Source organism: Cetorhinus maximus, chromosome 4, assembly GCF_964194155.1.
Source record: "Cetorhinus maximus chromosome 4, sCetMax3.hap1.1, whole genome shotgun sequence".
Classification (NCBI taxonomy): domain Eukaryota; kingdom Metazoa; phylum Chordata; class Chondrichthyes; order Lamniformes; family Cetorhinidae; genus Cetorhinus; species Cetorhinus maximus.
In genome coordinates, this window is record NC_135882.1 from 94,032,884 (window position 1) to 94,057,459 (window position 24,576).

General features: G+C 42.5%; 1 protein-coding gene across 4 annotated transcripts in view; it reads left to right on the forward strand.

Annotated features, from left to right (window-relative positions):
- Positions 1-24,576, forward strand: part of atp6v1h (ATPase H+ transporting V1 subunit H) — a 156,942-nt gene that overhangs the window by 44,837 nt on the left and 87,529 nt on the right. For 3 of the 4 annotated variants that reach the window (XM_078540520.1, XM_078540521.1, XM_078540523.1), the window contains one exon: positions 4,736-4,783. The exons of the other annotated variant lie outside the window; for it this stretch is intronic. In XM_078540520.1, coding sequence (XP_078396646.1) covers positions 4,736-4,783 — 48 coding nt within the window. The remainder of the gene's footprint in view (positions 1-4,735; positions 4,784-24,576) is intronic. 4 annotated transcript variants of the gene reach the window in all.

Genomic DNA, 24,576 nt, shown 5'->3' on the forward strand with positions numbered 1-24,576 from the left:
CAGATACTGAAGCAGTCCATGTCCACATGCAACAAGAACTGGACAATATTCTGCCTTGGGCTGACAAGTGACACATAATATTTGTGCCACACATGCCAGGCAATGACCATCTCCAATAAGAGAGAATCTAACCATCGGCCCTTGACATCCAATGGCATTACCATAGCTAAATCCACAACTATCAACATCCTGGGGGTTGCCATTGATCAGAAACTGAACTAGACCAACCATATAAGTACTGTGGCGATAAGAGTGGGTCAGAGGTTAGGAATCCTGTGGAGAGTAACTCACCGCCTGACTTCCCAAAGCCTGCCCACCATCTACAAGGCACAAGTCAGGAGTGTGTTGAAATACTCCCCACTTGCTTGGGTAAGTGCAGCTCCCACAACATTCAAGAAGCTTGACACCGTCCAGGACAAAGCAGCCCGCTTGATTAGCACCACATTCACAAACATTCACTCCCTCCACCACCGATGTGCAGTAGCAGCAGTACCATCTACAAGATGCAAGACAGGAATTTGCCAAGGCTCCTAAGCATCTTCTAAACCCGTGACCACTACCATCTAGAAGGACAAGGGCAGCAGATAGATGGGAACACCACTCCCTGGAAGTTCCCCTCCAAGTCACTCACTATCCTGACTTAGAAATATATTGCTGTTGCTTCACTGTTGCTGGGTCAAAATCCTGGAACTCCGTTCCTAACAGTACTGTGGGTATACCTACACCACATAGATTGCAGCGGTTTAAGAAGGCAGCTCACCACACTTTCTCAAGAGCAATTAGGGATGGGCAATAAATGCTGACCCAGCCAGAGAAGCCCACATCCTGTGAATGAATAAAAAAAAACTGCAGCAAAAACTGCACCAAGGCTCTGTTGACAGCACCTTCCAAACCTGCAACCTCTACCACCTAGAAGGATAATGGCAGCAGATGCATGGGAACAGCACCACCTGCAAGTTCCTCTCCAAGGTACACATCATAATGACTTAGAAATATATTGCTGTTCGTTCATTGTCACTGGGTTAAAACCCTTGAACTCCTTCCGCAACAGCTGTGTGTGTTCCTACGCCACATGGGCTGTAGCGGTTCAAAAAGGAGTCTCATCACTACCTTCTCTAGGGCAATTAGGGATGGGCAATAAAAATGCTCGTCTAGCCAGTGCTGCCCTCGTCCTGTGACAGAATAAAAAATAAAAATCCTGAGCCATTTTCTTGGCAGTTTTAGCCAGTGGTGGTTTGCCACTGCCTTTCACTCGTGTGAGTTTTGTCCAAAAGAGAGAGGTATGGTGGTCAGCGCTAGAGGAAAGATGCCACGAATTATTTGATCATGTAGAGTTAAGGCAGAAAGGGGTTATTGACTATATAGCTTCCCATTTTCTCTTCCGTCACTTTATCCCGCGCTGTGCCCACCTCTACACCCCCCTACTTTCCTGCCAGTATGTGTGTCTTCTCTCCTGTTTGTTAGATGGTGGCATGGGCAGTTCCTCTATAATGGTGAGATTGTGCAATATCAGCATTATGTTACCAACCTTGATACCTGCTCAGTTGAGCGTTGTAGGGCTCCTCCATGGCAGTCCAGGCAGTGCAAACATTGCTTAAGGGTGGTTTGTTCTGCAGTGTCCTTTAGCCAGCATGGTTCTCATTGTTTGCCTGCTGTGTGTGCATATGATCCAGGCTGGAGTAATGAGCATCGTTGAGCGGATAGCCTTTATCAGTCAGTGGCCAGCCTTTGACTTGCTCTGGTGTCTCAAAACAGGTGTTACGGAGGACTGTGAAGAATGAAGGAATTTTGTCTACAGTGTCATGAACATTTTTATCACAGAAAATGGTTCATCTGCAAGGACTTAAGACATTCTGGAAGAATTTGTTATAAAGGACACTGTCCCTTAAAGGGTTAATGCAGGACTGATATTTGTGGGAAAAGCATTCTTTTAGAAAGGGTAATTAAGCAGTTGAAAAAAAACTGCCAGCCTGTTGATCCAGGTGAACTCTGCACAAATGGGGTCACATGGGTTTTATGGCTCTTGGGGAAAGAAACATGCCTGGAAGACTGTTTTAAAAGTAGGTTTTGGTTTTGCTTCGAGAAGAGAATGACCAACTGCTTGAGAAGGGAGAGAGAACAGCCTTTTGCAGTCCACAGCTGAAAATGAATATAAGCTGCTCTTGAGATGCTCTACATGCTGGCGTAGAGTATCCTCGAGTATTCCATGAGTCTGCCTGAAAAGCAGTGCCAGAGTCACTGTTTCACAGATTGGTGCTGAAAGATCAACCATATAGCCCAGGTGCCATTTCAAGAACTACACCGTTTATCCTTTGAACCATTAACTTGTAATCTTTGGCCGAACTCCTCCATTTCTATTTTTTTTGTGTGAGACAGACAGACAGACTTAGGGTAATTAGTGTAATTTCATATTCTATGTTGATAAGCTTTGCCTTTCAATTTGACAAGACTGGTTTTTATAAAAACTAAGTTTGTTGTTTACTGAAAGAAGCCTGGTTGAAATCTTTTTTTTTTCTTGGTACCAGTAGTGAAGGTAAACAATTAGCCATGTTGGTGAATAAATTAAACTTTGAAACTAATGGTAAGACCTCTGGAGTAGTGGGACTTGATCAACTGCACTCCCCCCTCTCTCCCCCCCCAATCCTGGTCGTAACAGCTGCCATAATACTGGACATTCGGGTGCTTGAGTGCTGCTTGTGATCACACACCAGCTCCATATTGAGGGAGTAAAATTCCTGTTGGTTCATGAACGTGGCCAAGTTCACAGACCTATGCAAGAAACGTCCATGCACCCTGCACCCTGAAGAAACCTTGAATCTGCAAATCCTTGTGCTCATTCTGCCTGCTGGCATCCAGAAAGAGGGAATGAGCAAACTGTGTATACTGAGGCTCAGTGACATCCCATGTGCAGAAGTGCAATCCAACAATAAAATGTTACTTATATTTCCAGCAGCAGCCTGGAAGGGGCCAGATGCATAAAGTTAAGAGCTATGGGCAATCTATCTTTACCCTGTTTTGAGGTTTCATTTGTAGCTGTGGCAGTTGGTAGTTTTCACTCGTGATGTTCTGTAATGACGCCTCAAGCTTTGGACCTTGCTGAAGTTGCAGTAAGTGAATTGCTCCCTTAAGGTCCCTTGTAGAAGTGGGCTCCTGCTGAGAGCCCTTCTGCCAGTGCTTTCCTCCTCCCTCCTTTCTAACAGCTTGTTCTGCTCTGTGATCTCTCTTCATTCCTCCAGTAATGTTTGATTCTCAGAAGAAGGCCTACTAGGCCACCTGTCTCTGGAAGCAACTTGTTTCAGCACAAGCAAACAGTAAAATTTAGTGAGGTATAGCAAAGCTCCAAAATAAAATGTACAACAGCATGAGGAGCCTCACGAAACAATCTGGCAACTAGCCTGTAAGTAGTTCACAATTTTTTAAAAATATGCTGATGGGGATTCCTTCATTCCATTTAACCTGATTTTTAGCTGTGTAAGGTTAAGCTAAAGTTGGCCTGGATGTATGTTTGAAACATGACAGCATTGATGTCAAAGCTACGTTTCACACTGACCTGTATCACCATCTGCCTTCTCTGCATGATGCCAACATTTGCATGTGCACAAACTAAACTGCTTTACCAAGATGCCATATTGTATCCTTCTATTGCAAGTTTCTGAGCTTAGATTGCTTAGTCAGTGGAAAAAAAGGTGCTACTTAAGCCTAATTTAGCATCCAATTGTGTTTAACAAATATGTGCAGAAAAATGTTCTCTAATTTCATCTCAAATTATGTAATTGTAAGTCAGTCCTGGATCTGGTGGAACATTGTTTGTAAAAGCCTTGCGTTAAATTGCACCTTTCATGACCTTAGGATGTTCCGAAGAACTTTGCAGGCAATTAATTTCCTTATCAAGTTTAGTCTCTGTTGTAATGTAGAAAATACAGCAGCCAGTTTGTGCATAGCAGGCCCTCATAAATAGCACTCTGACAATGACTAGATAATCCTGGGTCTCTGGATCTCTTTTCAGTCTTGGAAATCCAGTATTTTTTTTTTACTGAGTCTTAATTTTTGTTTTATATTTTAAAGATTTTGTCTGATTTGTGTTGTCAGATCACTTATAAATTTTATGGTTTTCAAGGAAGGACAAATTACAGATTTGACTTTTGTGGACGTATTTCCTATTTTTTTTTAAAAAGGGAGCATAGGTGTATACGAAACAAAAACTGCTGGAAAAACTGAGCAGGTCTAACAGCATCTGTGGAGAGAAAGACAGAGTTAACGTTTTGAGTCTGTAAGATTCTTCTTCAGAACTCTGAAGAAGAGTCATATGGACTCAAAACGTTAACTCTGTCTTTCTCGCCGCAGATGCTGTCAGACCTGCTCAGTTTTTCCAGCAGTTTTTGTTTCAGATTCCCAGCATCTGCAGTATTTTGCTTTTATCTTGGCATAAGTATATATGTTGTACATAGAGACAGGATAAATTTCCATGTTCTTGCGTGCCCCTTGTAAGTGAATTTCTTTCATTAACTGGTGCATTTGTGCAGAAATTTTATAACTGCCATGTAATTAAACTGGCATCTGATTATCTGTGCTCCAAATAAAATAATGCTTTCAATTTAGTGGTAATGCCAAACTAATGCAGTGCATGTTCATTGGTTTTACAAATTAGGATTTGTCATCTTGCTACTTAAAGTATTAATGTATTTTCTATTTGAATGTGATTTATACAAAACATGTCATTTTTATTTTTTGTTAGAAGTTGCGTGCTGTGGGGTCTGAAGCAGGAACAGTTTCACCAAGTGAGGTAAGCTGAAGAGAAAAAGTTGGGAATAGCATATGGAAAGTAGCATAATTTGTGCAACTTTCCTGACATCTTGGCACAATGCTGTAAATCATAAATTTAAATATTTGTGGGAGACCTAAGGAGGGGGAATAGTTAATGTTATATAAATGTATGTTTTGTTGAATCATTAAGGGTTTTTAGGTGGTGGAAGGGGGAATTGGGGGAGAGTATTATACCAAACTGTTCTTGCCACGACCTGGTGCCATTCTTGATCTGAGATGAAACTCCCAGCAAAATCAGTGACTGTTATTGGAATTTGTTTCCTTTTTATCTAAAGCATCAAAATGAAGGGTAAAGTCCAACTTTTTCTACTGTTACTTATTAAGGAAAATATCAAATTAATTAATTTTTAAAAATTCAATAAATACACCCTGTGGACTAATGAAATTTTGCAATACATGCTGCTGCTTCGTTATTATTAAAACCACCTATATTTGGTCACCTAATAAGATTAATTAGATCATCTTTCTCAGCTCCTCCTCTACCTCTTGTCACGCTGCCTGTCTGATATCTAGTGCTCAGTCAGTGGTTCTCAAACTTTTTTTTGAAGGGCCTTCATTCGTCTATGACAGACCCCCAACCTAAACTATCTGAACACTGAGATGAAAGCAAACTGGAGAAACAGCACCTCATCTTCTGATTAGGCACTTTACAGCCTTCTGGACTTAACATTTAGTTCAGCAGCTTGAGACCACGAACACTCTCCTCCGTCTTTACCCCCTTTTTAATCCAATTGTTTTAAAAAAAATTTTAAATCTTAATATTTATTTATTCATTTTTAAATCCTCCTCACCTCCCCCTGGGCCACCTGTCATTGGTTTCTTCTTGTGCTTTTACAGAGCACTGACCCTTGTTCTTCTATTAACACATTATTCTCTTAACCTTTGTCACTATCAGCACCTCCTTTAGTCTTTACCACTACCGTTAACACTCCCTTTGTCTTGTGACTATGACATCTTTGTCAATCTCTCCTTAGCTCCTACGTTTCCTTGCCCTACTATCTTGCTCTACCTGCTTCACCCACTCTTAAACAGTACAAAATCCAGCACATTTCTACTTCTCTTTAGCTATGAAGAGCTATACGGACTCGAAACGTTAGCATCTGTGGAGACAGAAACAGAATTCCCAGACCTGCTGAGTTTTTCCAGCATTTTTTGGGCAGAATTTTCTGCTTACTGGGTGGGCGGGCCCGACCCAATCTCCGGCGGGCGGGGAGCCGATCCCCGCCGGAGAAGCGGGCCCCGCCGCCATTTTACGTGGGCAAACCAATCGAGGCCCGCCCAGCGTGAGGCCCGGCGGGAAGCGCCCTGTGTGGGAGGGGGGGAGGATTCCCCAAATGCGCGAGCGCGCTCTTTCGCACATGCGCACGAAAGAGCGCACATCTCCCTGAGGCAAAGTGCTGCCTCAGGGAGATCGCTGACAGTTGTGAAAACATTAAAAATAGAAAAAAAAATCCTTAACATGTCCCCCTCATGTGACAATGTCACATGAGGTGGGACATGTTCATAAATTTCACTAAAACTTTATTAAACTTTTTAAATCCCTACATGAAACCTCATCCCACCGGTGGATGAGGTTTCGTGTTTTTTCCATTCCCCGCCGGGACTCCTGGCCTGCCCGCCAACCTTAAGGTTGGACGGGCAGGTCCTTTAATGTTTTAATGATCCTGTCAATGGCCTCAATTGGCCATTGATAGGTCGGCGGGCTCGCAGCTAATTTTGCTGCGGGCCCGCCTTCCTGAAGATTTAAATGGCTCCCCCTGATGTCATCCCGTGTCATTTTGCATGTCGGTGAGCGGGCCCTGCCCCCTGTTCGCCGACGGCAAAATTCAGCCCTTTGTTTCTATAATCTGAATACTGTTGCAGGCAGTGATGAGGCAGACCAGACAAACCAGAGTTAAAGCATTAGGATAACTCCAGTAACATTCTAGTGCATGCCAACTGAACTGCTTTTAATGTGGTCAAAGATTAGGTCTTTCTACCATAGGCAATCAGTTTGCAGGTCATGCAAACAGTCATTGATCTCATCAGTATGGACAGAAGTCTCCTCATATTTAGATATTTTACAGGCTGAGTTAATATTTTAATTGTTTTTAAATAACTTCAAACATGTCCCTCCAATTCTATGACAGAGTAGTCATTTTAATGTGACATCCTTGGTATTATTTTATAGATCTGTGCGATTCTAGTACAATTTCAGTGTTATTTAATTATTCATGGAATTTACATGGTGGAAGAGTTAAGTCAAAATGACCAGTTTTTTCACAATTAGAAGAATTAAAACAAGACATTGTAAACAAAATGCTGAAAATACTCAGGCCACATAAGACCAAATTGAATGTATCTTAGTATCATAGCAGCTGCTGACCTCCCACTTTACCTCCACACTGCTATCAAAAGTAACTTAAAGATCCAGTGCTGAAAACCATGGCAGTGAAGGCACCCATCATCCCTGAGAAGGACAAGTATTCGGGAACTTCAAGGGTGTATATCTTGCCAGCTAGTTGTGTGCACTGACATCAACTAATAATTTATACAAAGTGGATGGCTTGCCTTTTTCCTTACTTCCCCATCCCCCCTCCTTTGGTGTTTTTCTCTCTTGCCAGCCAGACAGATTATTTAGCGAACTCAGTGTCTATGGACCCCAGAGGTCCACAGACCCTGTTTGAGAACCACCACTAGATAAGCAGAAAATTCTTGCAGTTAAACATTGGAAAGATCAAAGGCATTCTCTCCAGCGATTGCCAGAATCTCCATTCCCTAGACAGCAGTTCCATCTTCCACTCTGATTACTGTCTAAGGCTGAATCAGATTGTTTGCAACCATGGTGTCCTATTTAACCTTGACTTGAGCTTCCTGTCCATATCCTCTCCTCACTAAGACCACCTAATTTCACTTCCGTTATATTGCCTGTCTGCACCATTGCCTCAGCCTATCTGAAACCACCAACCATGTGTTTTATTACCTTGACACTTGACTATTCCAATGGTCTGTGGTTAACCTAGCTTCTTCCGTCTCCATATACATGAGCAAATCCAAATTCTGCTGCCCGCATTCTAACTCGAACTAAGTCCGGTTCACCCAAACCTCCTGTGGTCGCTAGACTACCTAGGATCCCAATACCCAAACGTCTTGACTTTAAAATTTTTATTCATGTGTTCAAATCCCTCCCTATTTCTAACATCCTGCAGCCTTTCAGCCCTCAAACTCTCTGTACCTCCAATTCTGTCCTCTTCTGTATCCCTGGATTCTTCAGTCCAACATTTGTTGCTGCCTTTGGCCATCTAGACCCAAGTTCTGAATTCCTTCCGTCAAACTCTCTGCTTATCTTATAAAAACAAAAAACTACTGCGGATGCTGGAAATCCAAAACAAAAACAGAATTACCTGGAATTACTCTGCTTATCTTCTCTCCTCCTTTAACACATGCCTTAAAATCAACTTCTTTGACCAAACTTTGTTCACCTGTCTTAGTGTCGTCGTTTTTGGCTTGGTATCTACTTTCTTTTGACTGATTATGTCCCTATGTAGCACCTTGGGATGTTTTGCTTTGTTAAAGGTGCTATATAAACAGAAGCTATTATTGGTGTTGGCTCAAGAGATGAATGTTGGCTAAGCTACCAAAATAGCTACACTGCTGCTCTTGAAATAGAGCAAGAGGATATTTTTTCTGTCCCAACTGAGAAAGCAGACAAGATTTGATGTCACGTCCAAAGGATGATACCACCCATCAGTGCAGCGCCAGCCTAAATTGTCTCTAGAGTGGGGCTTGTAATCATGACCTTTTAACTGTGTGGGAGTGCTTCTGCCAAAGCTGATTCCTTCAACTCGTATCTGCTTTGCATCCACCCAACCCTGACGCCCCTCGCTGTCCCTTCCTGTACCAACAATTGTCTGCAGAACTGTGGGGTGGAAACTCTGGAACTAGATTGCTAAATTCTTCTATCTTTATTATCTCTCTAATCTCTTCAAAAAGTCTCCTTGAAATCTACCTTTTTGATTCTGCCTTTGGTCTCTTCCATAACTTTAGTCTCCTGATATTCACAGGGATCCGGGAACGACCTAGACTGGGGGCAATGGCCATAAAAAAAATCCCAGGAATGTCCAATTTCAATGGGGGTGCCTCATCATTTTGCTTCTGGGTTCCATGTCTCCTGTGTGTCTGAGGGGACGTGATGCAATTTCACTTCGACCATTTAAAGGCCCAGTTCTCAGAAAAACTGAAGAGGACGCCTGCACACTCTGGCAGTTAAAGAGTGAAGAGAAAGTTGTCGATGACTATGAAAGCAGACAAGGCTGTGATCAGATTTTCAGCTGCTTCTAGTAATGTACTGCTGAGGGCAGTAAGGAGCAAGGGGATGTGTTGTTTTCAACAAATGGTTGAAAGAAACCTGCTGCCACCACCAGAAGGCCTTGTTGGAAGTGGTAGCAGAGGTGAGCAACGGATATTGCTCAGGAAAGGTGAGCAGAAGGCTGTATTTTCCCATATCCTGCGCTGTATACTTTCTTACTTTGTCCATTCACCTTATTCCTTAGTTACTCATAACTCTCATCATGTTCAATCGCTCGGTCTCTCTCTTTTGGCTTGGTGAGGTTCCACTTTTTTTATTCTTTCATGGGACGTGGGTGTCACTGGCAAAGTCAGCATTTATTGCCCATTCCTAATTGCCCTTGAAATTAGTGACTTGCTGGGCCATTTCAGAGGGAGTTGAGAGCCGACCACATTGATGTGAGTCTGCTGTCATGTACGCCAGACCAGGATGGCAGATTTCCTTTCCTAAAGGAAGCTATTAGTGAACCAGGTGGGTTTTTATGACAATCAGTGATGGTTTCATGGCCACCGTCACTGAGCCTAGCTTTTAATTCCAGATTTTTATTAACTGAATTCAGACTCCTCTAGCTGCCATGGTGGGATTTGACTCCATGCCCCCAGAGCATTTTCCTGGTCCTCTGGATTACTAGTCCAGTGAAATTACCAATATGCCACCATATGTGCGCCCATGCCAGTGGCTGTAATCCTCACATCTTCTGCATTGTAACTCATCTCGCAACACTTTTTCTCGATTCTTTAAATGCCATCATTAGTGCAATTTACAAAAGCATGCCATTCATTGTTCTTGTGCATTTGCCTGATTCTCACCTTCACTGATTGCACTCCATTAAATAGGATATGAACATTCCTCAGAGCCATTTGTAGGTATGCCTTGCAGGAGAAGAGAGCAAATGCCTAGGAGTGGGCAAATTTCAGCAGTGGAATTAGAGAGAAACTGTTTCCATTGGCCACCGATTTAAGATGAATGGTAAAAGAACCGATGGGAACATTAAAAATTCTCTTTACGCAGCAGTTGGTTAGGATCTGGAATGGACTACATGAAAGTGTGGTCGAACTACATTCAATCAGGGCTTTCAAAATGGGATTGCATAAGCACCTGAAGGGAGAAAATTTGCATGACTATGGCATAGGCCAGGGGAGTGCAACTCGCCGAGTTTCTTTTGCAGAGAACTGGTATAGATAGGACAGGCCGAATGGCCGCCTTTGCTGTGACCATGCTATGAAGTTTCGACGAGTTCAAGGTGATGCTGCCTCAGGCATATTGTTATAACTGAGCCATATAGATTAAGAAGATCCCAGGTTTGATTCTCAGCCTATGTTGAGTCAGGAATTGGTAGGGTAGCTATAGTTAATCTTAGTCCTTGAAGTAGTAAACAAAAATGTATTTAAGGTTTGAGCTACTGTTCACCACTCAATAATCCCTGGGTATATACATATATCGAAGTTGGTGAGGAAAAAAACCGAGCTTGCAAGCAGATTACGTTCCCTGTGATTTTAGATGTATAGCACAAACAGGCCATTTTGCCTACCAGTCCATGTTCCACTTCCTTCCATCCCTCCACACCCAAGCCTGCCAGCAGAACTCATGTCCTTCCAGCCTGCAACCCGCCCACCTCTGTTCTCCCCTCCTTTTCTCCACCTCCACCACTTGCCTGAAGCACACCATTTGGTAACAAGCTGCACAATCCCAGCACTCTCCAGGTAAAAGATTTCCTTCAAACAATCCGCCACCATCCCATTATCAACAGCTCCCTACCTAGTTCTCCACTATAAGGTGAAACACTCCCTCTACTCCTCTTCCTCCCCCACCCCCCCACCCGCCCTGCCATTTCACTGCAACAAACCTTCCCTGCCACAGATGGGCAATAAATGCTGACCCAGCCAGCGACGTCAAATTAAAAAGGTCAACACGCAGCCAATTTAGATGTGTGGGATCAGTTTTTTCTGTGCATGGCAACTTTTAAAGTGTTTTGTGAGGCTGCTTATGTATAGTATTTATCACTGAACAAGGCCTGCACAATGCCTTTCAAGCTTTTGGGTGCCTGTGCATTTGCACAGTTTAGTGAGAACGTTGCTCTCAGCACTTCCTCTTCAAAAGCAAGAGACATCTGATCTGTTTATTCTTTCTTGATAAGTGCAACTGCACAGTTGCACCTATGTCCCTGCCGCTCCTATATCCTCTGTTCTTTCCAGCCACAATCTGAAGTTCTAAAGGTTGTGTTGCTTACTAGGTGCCAGGGTTAAAAGCATAGAACTTGAGTATTGCTGGTAAAAAGAAACTACTGTGTGAAGCTTTTCATCTTGCACTCACCAGGACAGCTGCACATGACAAACTAACAATAAAGGGAACAACAATTTACACTGCACCAGAAGACAGTGCTGATTGGTTGGCAAGCAGACTCTGATAAAGGCGTTGCTATGGAAAATGCAGCAGAGAACTATTAACTGTTAACTGCCCGGCTGTTGTTTCAAATTTAAACCAGAAGGTTGACTCTGGTCAAAGCATTGCCATGGGGAATGAACCAGGGAATGGAGGTCCCGCAAGCTTTTGTTTAGTTGGAAAAGGCTTAATGTGTAGACGTGCTCCTTCTGTCTGAAAAGGACAGGGCCCTGTGTGTGAATTTATGTGGCTTCTAGCACAGGTACGTGAGCCACATTGCGAGCCCAACTGATAATCATAAATTGGTTTTCAGTGTAATTCTTGGCACAATCAGGATTGTTTAGCAAGTGTTGTCAAATCATTGAATCACATCTAATGTTGAACACTGTTTAGAGTATTGGAAGCACGGGCTTCATGGATGTGATGGTTGCAGCCTGTTGTGACAGCTGTAGGGAAGTGCTGTTTGATATGATCTGCCAGTCATTGGGATGTATGGCATCACATTGGCATTGCAATTCATATACCAAATTACTCATTTGTGTGATTGGCAGAACGTCTTTTTGGCTTGACGGCAGCATCCTATTAGTGGCGAATACCACTCGTTGCTGCTGCATAGTAGCAGTTAGCAACGGCTAGCTTCACCTGTTGCTCAAATTTTTGAGACATCTTATCCTTCCAGGGTAATTTGAGGTAGACTTGGCACTTTTCAGGGTTGAAAGTGGTGGCCTTAGGCCCATTCATGAGTTTGCACGATATACGGTGAGCAATGATCTGATAAAGGTACCTGTTATCTCACAGGATGGCTTTAATGTGCCCTATTTCATCATCAAGCATGCATGGTGAGCAAATGGCTCAGGCCTTATTTACAAGGTTGCCGATAAGCCCAACCCTATAGCGTGTGAAACTAGGAGTCCTAGTGTGTATATTGACCAGTGAAGGTAGGTTTGCAGTAGAAAGCCTACCTTTAGTTGGGCTTGCATATGGCTCATTTATATGTGCTAGAAGCCACATGCAAATATCTCTTATGGTCCAGAAGGAGCATGTTACACATTGCGCCTTTTCCAACTAAATGAAAGCTTGAACTGCCATTCCTTAGTTCATTCCCCATGGCAATGCCTTGAGCAATTGGAGTCGACCTGCCCAGTTTGAATTTGAAACCAAGGCTTGGCAGTTAACTGTTCCCTGTTGCATTCTCCATGGCAACATCCCTATCAATAAGAGCCCGCTTGCCAACCAGTGAGCACTCTCTTCTCATGCGGTATAAATTGCTATTCCCTTTACTGTTGGTTATCTTGCGTAGCTGTCCTGGTGAGTGCAAGACAAAAAGCTTCTATAGTATGTCATTTTTTTTCAGCAGCACTCAAATTCTGTACTGCCAATTGTAGAACTTAGTGTGAATGGGTGAATCCAGTTGCTTGCTGTTGTCATTCACTGTCCCTCGATTTGAGGGTGATGAGTTGCTGCATGTAGTGCATGTACGAACGAACAACCTACGTAGAACTAGGAACGTGATTCTGCTGAGAATGTTTGTTTGAAGAGCTAGGGGTTGAAATTAACTTTGAAACCTTCACAGCTAATAATCTCTCAATTGTTACCTGAGCTGCAAATTAGTACAGGGATGTACAGGTTAGAAGGTTAAATATGTGGCTGACAATGTAGTGTGGGAAGCAGGGATCTCAATTCATGGGGCACTGGCACCAGTATTGGGAAATAAACAAGTTGATCTGTTAGATGGGCTGGAATCAGTGGTCTTGGTGAATTGAATAATTAGAGCAGTAGTTGGGGATTTAAGATGAGGTGGTAGGAAAGGGATGGAGGATTCAGGAAGGGGTAAAAGAAATGTTAAGACTGTGTAGAACAGAGATTGAGGGTAAAAATAAGCAGATTGAATCAAGGGACGATCAAAGGTAATGGGACATTAAGTGACTAGGGGGACATTAGCAAAAAATAGAAAAAAACTAAAAGCATGATGTGCAAAGTATTCACAATAAAATAGATAAATTAATACACAGATTAGTGAGTTTGATCGAATAGCCATTACAGAGAAATGTAGCTGAGTGACCAAGGTTGGGAATTCAATACTCCAGGATACTTAACTTTTAGAAGAGACCTCATAATAAAGAATGGGATATAAAGGCAGCAGAGAGAAAGGGTCTTAGCTTGGAAAAATCAAGATGTGGAATCAGTTTGCCAGGAGCTCTGGGACAGAAAACACAGGTGTTAGTGATTATAGGTGTCCTAACGGTAGTGTTGGGCATATTTATACTTAAAGGTGCATTAATACTCATAGGATTACATAGTATATATGGCACACTTGGCCCAACCAGTCCATAACAAAATTAATGCTCCACTCAAGCCTCCTCGCACTTTTTCACATTTAAATGTGCCATCGTAACTTTCTCTTTATTTCTCCCTTAATGCATGCCTAGCTTCCCCTTAAACACTTCAACCACTCCCTGTGGTAGAGTTCCACATTCTCACCACCCTTTGGGTAAAGTGGTTTTCTTGTAAATTTCCTGTTGGATTTCTTGATGACCATTTTATATTGATGACCTACAGTTTTGCTCTTTCCACAAGTGGAAACATCATGCCTGTATTCACTTGACCAAAACCTTCCATAATTTTAAAGACCTCTATTGGGCCACCCCTCTTTTTTTTTCAAGAGAAAGAGACCCAGCCAGTTTATTCTTTCCTGATATGTATATCCATGCTTTTTTTGTATCATCCTTGTAAATCTTTGCATCCTTCCAGTGCCTCTTTATCCTTTTTATAATTTGGTGACCAGAACTACACTCAGTATAAGTGTAGTCTAACCAAGGTTCAATACAGATTTAGCATACCTACCCTACTTTTCAATTTGTCCCTCCTAGATATAAAATCTAGTGCATGGTTTGCTTTTTGTGACCTTGCTAATCTGTGACATGACTTTGTGTTTAATGTACTGCTACTCTGAAATCTATTTGTTCCTCTAGCCCACCTAGACTTGTACATTCCAAGTAATAAGCGACCTCCCTACTCTTACCAAAATGTACCACCTCTCATTTGTTTCTGCGTTGAACTTTATTTGCCAAGTATTTGTCTTTTTGCAAATTTATTCTTCCTGTCTTCCTGTAATTTATTGCAGCCTTCCTCTATTTAATACCTCTCCCAATTTGGTGTCATCTGCAAATTTAGAAATTGTCCTTAATAATTTAGTTTTTGGAATCAATATAAATTGTGAACAGCAGTGGTCTCAATGCTGATCCTTGTGGAACATCACTTTCTACTTCTGCCACTCTGAATAACTACACTTCATTCTCACTCTCCGCCTTCTGTCCTGAAGCCAGCTAGCAATCCATTTTGCCACTTGGCCCCAGACTACACAACCGTTGACCTTATTCATTAGTCCATTATAGGGCACCTTTTGAAGGCCTGTTGAAAATCCAGATAAATTACATCTGCATTACCATTGTCTACCCTTTGTTAACTCGACAAAAAATTCAATAACGTTGGCCAAGCAGGATTTTACCTTTTGAAATCCATGCTGACTATTCATTATTTTTCTCAAAGAATTAACACCAAATGTAGTCTTCAGGTAAAGGGTTAGAGGACAGGGCCTAACTGCATATAAAAATAACTTAGTTGCTATTTTTTAAGTATTAATTTCTATGCAATACATTGATTTTCTACTCTTTATAGTTAAATAGCAACATTTACATTACTTTGGTAGAGTTGGTTACAGTTTAGGAGTTTTTCTGCGATACAGGCTATGAAGCTAGTTGATTAAAATTGAGGGATATGGTGCAGGAGGGTGTAATTACATTGTCAAGTTTATAAAGATGGCTTCTAATACAAAAGTCAACATAAATTATAATGCACAAAGTTGAAACAGAAGTGTGATAAAGCAAAAAGATTTGGTAAACAATTGGGCGGAATTTAACCTACTGCCACCGGTTACAGAACTGGTGGGAGCCTCGTTGCTTCTTGCCGGGAGGCGCAGCACTGTTTGTAAGTGCAATCAGGCATTTACCTGGCTAGTGTTGGACAACCAATGTGATCAAGGCCCCAGTCAGGTGGAACTGCCGAGAGCTGCTGGCCAATCAGAGTTTGGCAGCTTTCCATTATCAGCAATGCTACTGCGAGTGGTGGCTGCTGCCTGTCTGAGGTCTTCACCAGGGATCATCCCTGGATATCTGGAGATAGGTGAGGAAAACCAAATTTGCAGTAATGGTGTTGAGGACAAGTTCAGGGATTCTAGATTATCTCAAGGAATCAGCGAAGGAACAGGCTATTTTGGATTTAGAATTATGCAATGTAACAAGGTTAACCTTGAAGTGAGCACCTTCTGGGGAAGAGTGATCACAATGATAACATTTCTACTGAGTTTGAAAGTGATTTTGTGAAGTCCAAAACTTGGGGTCTTAAGTCTGAACAAAGCAAACTCTATGGATATAAGGAACGCATTGGCTAAGGTAGGTTGGCAAACTATATTAAAAGATATGGTGGTTGAAAGGCAAATACAAACACTTAAAAGGATTATTTCATAAACTCTCAATGGTTTTACATTCCTTCAAAAATGCCACAGGAAAGTGGTTCAGCTGTGGCTCTCAAGAAGCTATGTGTACTATCTACAAGATGCACTGCAGGAGTTCAGCAAGGCTCCTTCGACAGCACCTTCCAAACCCATGACCACTACCATCTAGAAGGACGAGGGCAGCAGCTAGATGGGAACACCACCACTTGGAAGTTCCCCTCCAAGTCGCTCACCATCCTGGCTTGGAACTGTATCACCGTTCCTTCACTGTCGCTGGGTCAAAATCCTGGAACTCTCTTCCTAACAGCACTGTAGGTGTACCTACACCATGTGGACTTCAGCGGTTCAAGAAGGCAGCTCACCACCACCTCCTCAAGGGCAACTAGGGATGGGCAATAAATGTTGACCCAGCCAGCGAAGCCCACATTCCGTGAATGAAGAAAAAAGTGTTTCCGGAGCTAGGGGGGAATTTTAAAAGAAAGACCTCAAAGTTCGTTATTCTGGATTATTGCCAGTGCTGTGTGCTAATTAGCATGGGAACAGTAAGATGATAAAGGTAAATGTATGGCTGTAGAAATAATGCAGCTTAGAGAGCTTCAGGTTCGTGGGGCATTGGGACCTATAAAAGCTGGGTGACTTGCACCTCACAGGGCTTGGGACCAGCTTCCTGGCAGTGTGGTTCACCAGTACTGTGGGGAGGTTTAAAATTAATTTGGCAGGGCAAGGGGCACAGGGTAAAGTATTGTATAAGAGATACAAGGAGCATAGAGGACTGAGGTAGTAGACAGTTCAGGAAAAAAAAGGGATCATAAAGGGGGGGGGATGGCAAGGCAGACTAATGGGTTTGGAGCACTTGTATAGAATGAATGAAGCATGATAAATAAGATTCGCGGGCTGTAGGCACAGGTAGCCATGTGGTAAACATTGAGTAAGAAAAAAAGCGCAAGAAACAGATTGTAAGGTAAATCTGTGCCCACTTCTTTTACTCTAGGATTACAAAATTGATTGACTTCTAGATAGTTTCTATATCCAATTGTTCAAATTCTAGTATTCGAACATAGGATGAGTAGTTTACATTATTGTGGAAGAAATTCCCTTCACTTCCAATTACTCTTCAAGCGATCACTTTGTTGTGAATGTCGTCAGTCAGTGGATCAAGCTGCTGTCTCTATCTTCTCAATATGTTCTTCTCCCTGTCGACCATAAGGGCTACTAACAATCATTCTTGTGCTCCAGCTTTCATACCTTCTCTGGGGTGTGCTAAAATGTTCCTTCCTAGGTGCTTATTAGTGAAAAACATGCTATCCATCTGCCTTGAAACACTGCCCACTTTGCAGTCCTGCTGATATCGCAGTGCGGTTTCCACTCTTTGCGGTTTCCACTCACCAGAGTTTTCTGTTCTGTGTATCTTATCAGAATTGGTGCCCGACAGTCTCAACCATATATTACAGGCAAGGCATAACTTTGCTTAACAATACTTTCATCCCCCTGATTAGCACATTGGGCGGAATTGTCCGTGCCTGCTGTTATCGGGTGTGTTTGGTGGCGTGAGCAGACAATATGGCGAGAAGGCCAAAAATCGGTTTCACGATGTCTTGTAACCAGTTTGCGATCGTCCACAAAGCTTGTTGGTGGCGGGTCACATTTCCTGCCATTGGATGTTAGGAACTCATTCTAATATATAACATCTCATTGTAAAGCTAGCCTGCTGGGCTCATCTTCCCACATCGGTGTCTAATGGTTTCATTATACCATATGAAAGGTGTGTACTTGGTGGGCTGCACCTTGAGTGGGGGCCTGAGGTAAGTGCACTGTTACGTTGCGGAGCACTCGCGAGGGACACCTGTTGGACTTCAAGGTTGAGGCACATTGGGGGGGGGCGCAAGCAAAGGCTGCCCTGCGGCTGAGGTGACTTTGGGGATTGGGGAGAAGGCTGTTCTGCTGTTGAAGTTGGCCCACAAGCACGGGTGGTGGTGGACGAGGGAAGTGACCACACATTAGAGAAACCTTGTATAAAGTGACCGTTCTTCTGCAGTCGAGACAGTTCAGATGCAGCCACGTTGATATGATTGGAGTCAGACCTCTAGAAGTGTCATCAAGTGCTCCAGAGCTTTTCATCCCTCAGGCACAGACTGCAATCTAATGAGCATTTAGTGGACTGCAGAGCAGTTGGACTACTGGGCACGTTGACAATCTCCTTGCTAAAACTGGCCATGGAGGTGCTCACAGCCCCTTGCAATGTCACTGTCCTGGTTTGGACTGGGCTCCCCCATGGTTCAAGCTAACAATGCAGCCTTGCAGCACAGCTTAGGAAAATGCCTGCACCCGAGCTGAGAGCACAGCATGCAGCCCAATGGGCAAAGCTGCTGCCAATCGGCCAGGCGGAGTAGGGTGGACGAAGGTGGGGTTTCGGGCAGCCATACAACGCATTAACCTCTAGCCATCCAAGTGCTGGCCAGCACACTCTGGGATGCGTTAAGGGGCCTTCAGACTTAAGCAAGAGAGGTTCTTTGTACACCCATGCGTGTCTCTCTTTCATCCTGCAGGATCATGGAGGCTGGTGAACTAGCTATATACCTCGTGGTGCACAGAAAGTGAAGACGATGGAGAGGAGAATGACTGAGGCACCTGGCTCCGCAGGGGGCGGGGCAGCACCCTTTGGAAGAAGGGCCGCACATGCCGCCGAAGAGCCACATTGAGCCGTTGCTGGTGCCTAGCTAGACGCAGGGTCTATAGACACTGCCTTTCATTCCTGCAGATGACCGAGAACCAGTGTTGCCAAAGACTGCGCATGCCTAGGGAACTGGTTGGTCACATCTACCAGCTACTGCAGGATTTGGCGCCATGTGGACATGGAGGGCATCCACTGCCAGTGGCCATGAAAGTGACAACAGCACTCAATTTCTATGCCAGTGGCTCCTTTCAGGGCTCCACAGGTGACCCCTGTGGGATATCACAAGCCCCCACCCACAAATGCATCTATGCAGTTACAGATGCCATCTTCGTGAGGGTACACAACTTTGTGTATTTCGCTGGGACCAGGAGAGCCAGGATGCAAGGGCGATTGGGTTTGCCCAGATGTCGGGTTTCCTACATGTGCAGGGTGCCATTGACTGCACTCACGTGGCACTCAGATCTCCGTTGCAACATGTGGTCAACTATGTGTCACGACTCACTGGGGATAGTGCGCTGTAATATCAAGCCTCAGTTCCCCAAGCCATGACACACATGAAGAAGTTTGACCAAACCACCAGACTGCCCCAAACTTACCTAACTGTTTAATTTAGGTTAACAGAATATGAACACCATTAGTAAACTTAATAAGTAGATACAAAAACAGAATTACCTGGAAAAACTCAGCAGGTCTGGCAGCATCGGTGGAGAAGAAAAGAGTCGACGTTTCGAGTGGACTCGAAACGTCGACTCTTTTCTTCTCCACCGATGCTGCCAGACCTGCTGAGTTTTTCCAGGTAATTCTGTTTTTGTTTTGGATTTCCAGCATCCGCAGTAGTTTTTTGTTTTTAATAAGTAGATACCTGTTTATTGAACAAACTGTAGTTAACCAGTGGCGAAAGAAAGAAATATGAACTGCTAATTTCTAACACTAATTTAAACTCTATCCCTTTCCTAAATCCCTATATATATATATATATATATATATACACACACATACAAGACACATAAAAACATGGATTTTAAGGGTGGGATAAAACAGTTCAATAGCACCAATTCCGGAGCGCAGGAGTCAGTGGGTGATTTTGATCAATGTCTTCCAAATTCCTTTCAGTTCTTGTTGATGACACGAGGTGGTCTTCCAGCATTTTCAGTATTTAGTTCACTGGTTGAGCACTTGCCTTTCGATGTCTCTAACGGTGATTTTCCCCTTTGCTCCTTGACAAGGGTTTTCATAGAGAGAGCAGGTTATAGAGATATGAGGAAAAAACAAAACTGCTAGCTATTGTAGAATTACTGGAATCTTCCACACACAGGAGAAAGAGGTTTTAGGTCTTGTTCCTTTCAGGCTAGGAGCTATTCTACTCTGCTCTCATACCAAACCTGGTCACCTGGTCAGGAGCTAATTAAAATGCTGTTGTCAGGCAGCTTCCTTGGTCCAGGAGTCCTTTCCGGCACCATCCTGTCTTTTATGGCACACGTCAAAGATACATTCTGTTATTATAAGCTCATAAAACTTTCAATAGCTCAGCATGTGATCTTAGAACTAAAGCTTTTGAAACTTAGCCAAGCATTCATAGTGGAGCAGCTATCATAACAAAAGCTTTCAGCTCTGCTGTTAGAATAGATGCCCATTTCCATTTCAAAGTATTGTGCCTGACAATCAATGGAGGGGCAGCATTTTTCTGACCTTTAGAAGCTGTTTTGTTTTTAAATAACCAGATCTGATGATCCCAATTAAATTGGGGCACAAAACCATTGACAGCTTTTTAAATTTTCACTGCATTATATTGCTTTCATCATTGAAATAGAACTGTAATGCATGTGAATAATTACACAATGCTGGCCTAAGTAAGGGCCAACTTACTTTTAAGGGACATGATGAATCGCTGCATTAAAAACACATCTACGTTACAATACTGTGCCTAATAGTGACATTTGAAGGTTTCAAAACATTTTACATGTAGTTTTCAGAATGTACCCAACTCTTCAGGTTTTCCGTTTTCTTCATGCACTTAACCTGATGTGCTTTTAATAGGCTACTTAAACCCTGTACCACCAGGCAAAAATGGTGTGCAGGTGGAAATCTTATTTTCGCCCCCCATTTAAACCTCAGTGTGGCCAGATGTGCATTTTGCATAATAGGCATTCCTGACCTGCAAAAAGGTCAGAGGAAAATGGTGCGGTTTTGGGAATGCAAAGGAAAATTGGATTTTATTTCATAAAGAAAAGCATGACAATATGCATGCCTCCACACCCAGATGGACATTCAGCTCCTTGTCTCCACAGAATACTTTGTGCTGATCACCACAGAATATCTACATCGCTGGCATCAGGTCACCTTGCAAGGATGTTTTTGGTCAAATTATGCCTGGTTTTAATTGGTCAGTTGGCACTTGCATGTCTTGGCCAACCAAATTTGATAGCTGCATCTCTGAAGTTAGACACATGGCAGATGTAATTAAAGATTATGAAGTGCGAAGTGATACCTTTTGGTAGGAAGAGTTAAGAAGCTATAGGTACGGTTTTGAAGTAGGTGCAGGAACAGGATGTGTGTATGCCCAAGTCACCAAATAAGGTGCTGCACATGAGGTTATTACACACAATTAGGTCTCCTGGAATTGGAGATAATAGTATGGATTGTTGATTGGTGAGCAGAGACAAAGTACTTCAATTGTTTTCTGGTTGGCAAGCTTTAACTGTAAGGATCATTGCTTGGGACTTGAAAACTATTTGAAATCTATATTGATGAATTGAGTAAAGAGACGGAATATCCAAGGTTGCTGATGTTACAAAATTAGATTGTAAAATAAGCTGTTAGGAGAATGCAGAGGCTGAAAAATAATTTAGAAAGGGTGAGTGAGAGCAAGTGGGAAAGAATGTGACAAATGGAATATTATATTGAGAAATATGAAGTTATCCACTTGGGTAGAAAAATAGAAAAGCACTATAATTTTTAAATGAGAGACTGGAAGATGTTGATATTCAGAGGCATCTGTGTCTCCTTAAATATTAAGTACACAGTTAACATATGGGTATGATGAGCAGTTAAGAAAGCAAAATGACGTGGTCTTTGTTACAAAGGGATTGGAGCATAACGTCTTACAGCAATTGTATCAGGCTTGGCCGAGACCATACCTGGAGTACTGTGTACACTTTTGAACACCTTGCCCAAGGAAGGAAGGATTGTTGCTGAACAATCCTTAGTGCGTTAATAGTTATGCCAGCAACCAATTTAAGTTTATCGGTTGAACTTGTAATGTGGCTCATTTACACTTGCTAGAAGCAACATTCATTCGTACCCAGGGACCCATTCTCTGCAAACAAAAGGAATACTTTCAAACCTTGTGCCTATTTTGAATACCTGGGAGCTTCGGCAACCTGTTGTTCCCTATTGCTTTCTCCATGGCAATGCCTTGGCCAATCAGAGTCAACTTGTGAACCAATCTGCACCCTTTTCTTCTGTAGTATAAATTGTTGCAATTATTTGAAATTTGGCATTCTTGCATATGCCCTGATGAGTGCAAGAGGAAAAACTTCAACATTTCTCGCTTTCCAGCAATATTAATTTTTGGCATTGTTGCTAAATGATGCAATTGATTGCAGTTGCAGGGACTAACCTATTTGAGCTCCTTTCAGCGCCTTAACTATGTGCTTTCCATCTTGGTTTTTATTCACAAATTGCTACCAACTTTAAGATCCTCTAACAAGTCTTCCTGAAGCCTTTTCCAGTTCTCGCTAGTGTTTGCCAAGCCCCTGTGTTTGTGTCATCAGCAAATTGTGATCGTCTTCTCATTGTCCAAATCCAAATCATTTATGTATGCCATGAACAAAGGTGGGCCCAGCACTGTAGGTATACTATTACAACCCTCCTTCAAGCAACGTCCATTTACCTTAACCCCTTGATTCCTGTCCACCAACCAAGCTCTTACTTCCTCTTATACCATAAGCTTTAATTGTTTCCAATAAATCAAAACAAATTGGTAGATACTTGAGGTAGTTATGTGTGAACATGTTTATTTTAAAAGACCATTAGCATTCCCGTTTAAGCAAATACCTATTTCTTCATCCAGGAACAGAAAGGGGGATTTTTTTTTGGAGGAGGGGTAAAGTTTTAATGCATTTTTTAATAAAATTACACTTTAGACCAGAAAATATATACAATCCATTCAAAATAGCTTAAAATTCCACAGCATGTAACCTTCCACTGTAATGTTATGAACTAAGATCAAAACGATTAATCCACAACCCTTTAAGGGGGACAGCATTAAAAAATTTTACAAAGTGTTGACTCAAAGAAGAGGTCTTTTAAACAAAAATGTAACTTGAATATAATTACTAAACTTTTTAGTTTAATCAAAACAAAAATTTCATGTGGTCCTTGAAGGCAGGATTTCTGTTGCAACTGGAATTATGAGGTTGTTTGTTTATTAGATCTGTCTTTTTTAATTCATTTGTGGGATGTGGGTGTCACTGACTATGCCAGCATTTGTTGCCTATCCTTTACTGCCCTTGAGAAGTAGGTGGTGAGCTTCCTTCTTGAACTGCTGCAGCCAATGTGGTGTAGGTACTCCCACAGTGCTGTTGGGGAGGGAGTTCCAGGATTTTGACACAGCGACTGAAGGAACAGCGATATATTTCCAAGTCAGAATAGTGAGTGGCTTGGAAGGGGAACTTCCAGATGGTGGTGTTTCCGTGCATCTGCTCCCATTGCCCTTCTAAATGGTAGCGGTCGTGGGTTTGGGGGTGCTGTCTAACAAGCCTTGCTGAGTTCCTGGAGTGCATCTTATAGATGGTACACACTGCTATCACTGTGTGTCGGTGGTGGAGGAATTGAATGTTTGTGGATGTGGTGCCAATCAAGCAGGCTGCTTTGTCCTGGATGGTATCAAGCTTCTTGAGTGTTATTGGAGCTGCACTCGTCCAGGCAAGTGGAGAGTATTCCATCACACTCCTGATAGATGGTGGACAGGTTCTGGGGAGTCAGGAGGTGAGTTATTTGCTGCAGGACTCCCAGCCTCTGACCTGCTCTTATAGCCACAGTATTTATATGGCTAGTCTAGTTTCTGGCCAATGGTAACCTCCAGGATGTTGATAGTGGGGGATTCAGCGATGTAATGCCATTGAATGTCAAGAGGTGATGGTTAGATTCTCTCTTGTTGGACATGGTCATCGCCTGGCATTTGTGTGGTGCCAGTGTTACTTGCCACTTGTCAGCCCAAGCCTGGATATTGTTCAGGTCTTGCTGCATTTGGACATTGCTTCTGACCAGCATTCCATCCTAAAAGGACAGCAGCTACTTTTTCCTACATAATACAATGACTGTATTTCAGAAAAATAATTAATTGGATGTGAGCTGCTTTAGGGTGCCTTGTATGTGAAAGGTTCTGTATCAGTGCAAATCCTTTCCTACTGCACCTTGTTTAAAAAAAAAATTTGAGTGGTGAATAATGCCATAAGTGAGTCTACCCACAATTTGTTGTGATTATATTGATAAGGATTTACTTCAGATATTCAAATTGGTTATGCAACTGTGATTAGCTCGAATTTTTAATATTTCAAGCTAATAGATTTGGTTCTGTTCTGCATTTAAAAAAAAAGCTAGGTGCCATTGTATTTTTATTGTTGATTAGCTATTCCAGATTACTGTAATCTCAAGTAAATTGATTCTAATAATGTTTCCTTAGGATAGAGTTTATAAAATCATAGAATGATATAGCACTGAAGGAAGCCTATTGTGCCTGAGTTGTCAGTTTGGCAGAGCAAGCCAATTAGCCCCACACTTCTACTCTTCCTCCATAGAATTTTTTGCCCTTTGAGGTTTTATCTACTTCCCTTTTTTAAACATGCTATTGAA